This window comes from Alexandromys fortis, unplaced genomic scaffold (assembly GCF_014885135.2).
Source record: "Alexandromys fortis isolate MF-2015 unplaced genomic scaffold, M_Fortis_MF-2015_v1.1 scaffold_105, whole genome shotgun sequence".
Lineage (NCBI taxonomy): Eukaryota > Metazoa > Chordata > Mammalia > Rodentia > Cricetidae > Alexandromys > Alexandromys fortis.
Genome location: NW_026068011.1, coordinates 1658530 through 1660146, shown reverse-complemented (window position 1 = coordinate 1660146; position 1617 = coordinate 1658530). Strand labels below are relative to the sequence as shown.

General features: G+C 43.9%; 1 protein-coding gene across 1 annotated transcript; it reads right to left on the bottom strand.

Moving 5' to 3' along the window:
- Nucleotides 1-497: 497 nt before the first annotated feature.
- On the bottom strand, nt 498-1189 carry LOC126513558 (60S ribosomal protein L15-like). Its single transcript, XM_050161992.1, has one exon. The coding sequence runs from the start codon at nt 1162-1164 to the stop codon at nt 550-552; it is 615 nt and encodes a 204-aa protein (XP_050017949.1). The 5' UTR covers nt 1165-1189; the 3' UTR covers nt 498-549.
- Between the last annotated feature and the right edge of the window lie 428 nt (nt 1190-1617).

The window sequence follows — 1617 nt, the reverse complement described above, 5'->3', positions numbered from 1 at the left end:
TATGGGAAAAATGGAATGGATAGGAGTGTTTGTCTACATGTGTGTACGGTTGTGTCAGATTATGCTGACAAAATAAGGTGTCTTTTAGGAAGTATTTACGTGTAGTAAATAGAATCTATCAACTAAATATAATTCAACCAGTATATGTATATGATCATACTACTAAAGATGTTATAAAGACAGGACTTCTTACTTTCAAGAGTTCAATTCTCTAAAAAGAAGGCATGAAACAAACATACTGCAATGTGCCCTACATATTAGAGTTGATTGAGAAAGATTTTATTTAATTGACCTGTTCATGTGGGCTACAAATTGCTGGTCTTTGTCAAAGCTGGAGAATGCAAACTATCTTATATGTCTCAAGAAATAAAGAATCTATACTAGTGTCTGACACATAATAGGCCATGAAAAATATTTATTTAGATACAAAATATTGACTAAATGGCATAAAAATTAGAGGATTGGATGAGTTCAGACTATAGAATTCTTTTTTTTTTTGACGGTCCTAAATTGTTTATTGGGGTATGAATTGTACAAACATTACGTATATTAGCGGTAACGGTGGAGCTGCAGAGTGTTGTGCCTTCTCCAGGCTGCACGGCGAGAGCCACCAATAGTGTGTTGGAACTTGTGGCCCTTTCCAAGGCCTCGGCTCTTGCGGCCTGCAGACGTCAGCCCACGCATCTCTCTGTGCTTGTGGACCGGTTTGGTGATCCATTGGGTGTCAGGGTTTCTTCTGATAGCTTTATGGAATGGATCGATGAGGATAACCTCAAAAAATTTGTATGTGGAATCTTCGCCAACCCAGTAAGAATTCAGGACTCTCAGAGCCCCACAGTGGCGTCCAGCTCTCTCCTCAGCAACAGACTGAAGGCTTCGGGCAAACTTTAGCTGGTTCACACCATGATGGACAGGCTTGCCATAGGTCGCACCCTTGGGCACCGGGCGTTTGCGGCCACCACGGCTGACGCGAATCCTGTATGTGACGTAACCTTGCTTGGCCTTGTAGCCCAGCCTCCGCGCTTTGTCGGGCCGGGTGGGGCGTGGAGCCCGGTGCAGCGCGGACAGCTTTTGGTACTGCCAGCAGCGGACCCTCAGCAGAAAGCGCATCACGTCCGACTGCTTCTTCCGCCACAGCTCCTGGATGTACTTGTATGCGCCCATCTTGGCTCACCTGATGGCCGCCATCAGAGGAAAGGACCAGACTATAGAATTCTGATGGAAACATAAAACCAATGCTGTCAAGAAATATAATTGTTAAATATTCAAACTAAACGTCACATATGAATGGTAAATATTTGACTGTTACAGAGGCTCGATACAAATGACTTTAAATTGAGTGCAATTAGAATATTGCTTAATTGCTACTGGATTTTGCTCTTCTGCTATGTGAATATTACATGTGAATTGTAGTGTTAGGTGCAGCGGGCTGCGTCCCCGGCACCCGGCCGCCCGCATGGCTAGCTTATGCCCGAAATAATTACACGGAAACTGTATTCTTTTAAACACTGCCTGGCCTGGCTAGTTCCAGCCTCTTATTGGCTAGCTCTTACATATTGATCTAACCCATTTATAATATTCTGTGTAGCTCCACGAGCTGGCTTACCAGGAATGATC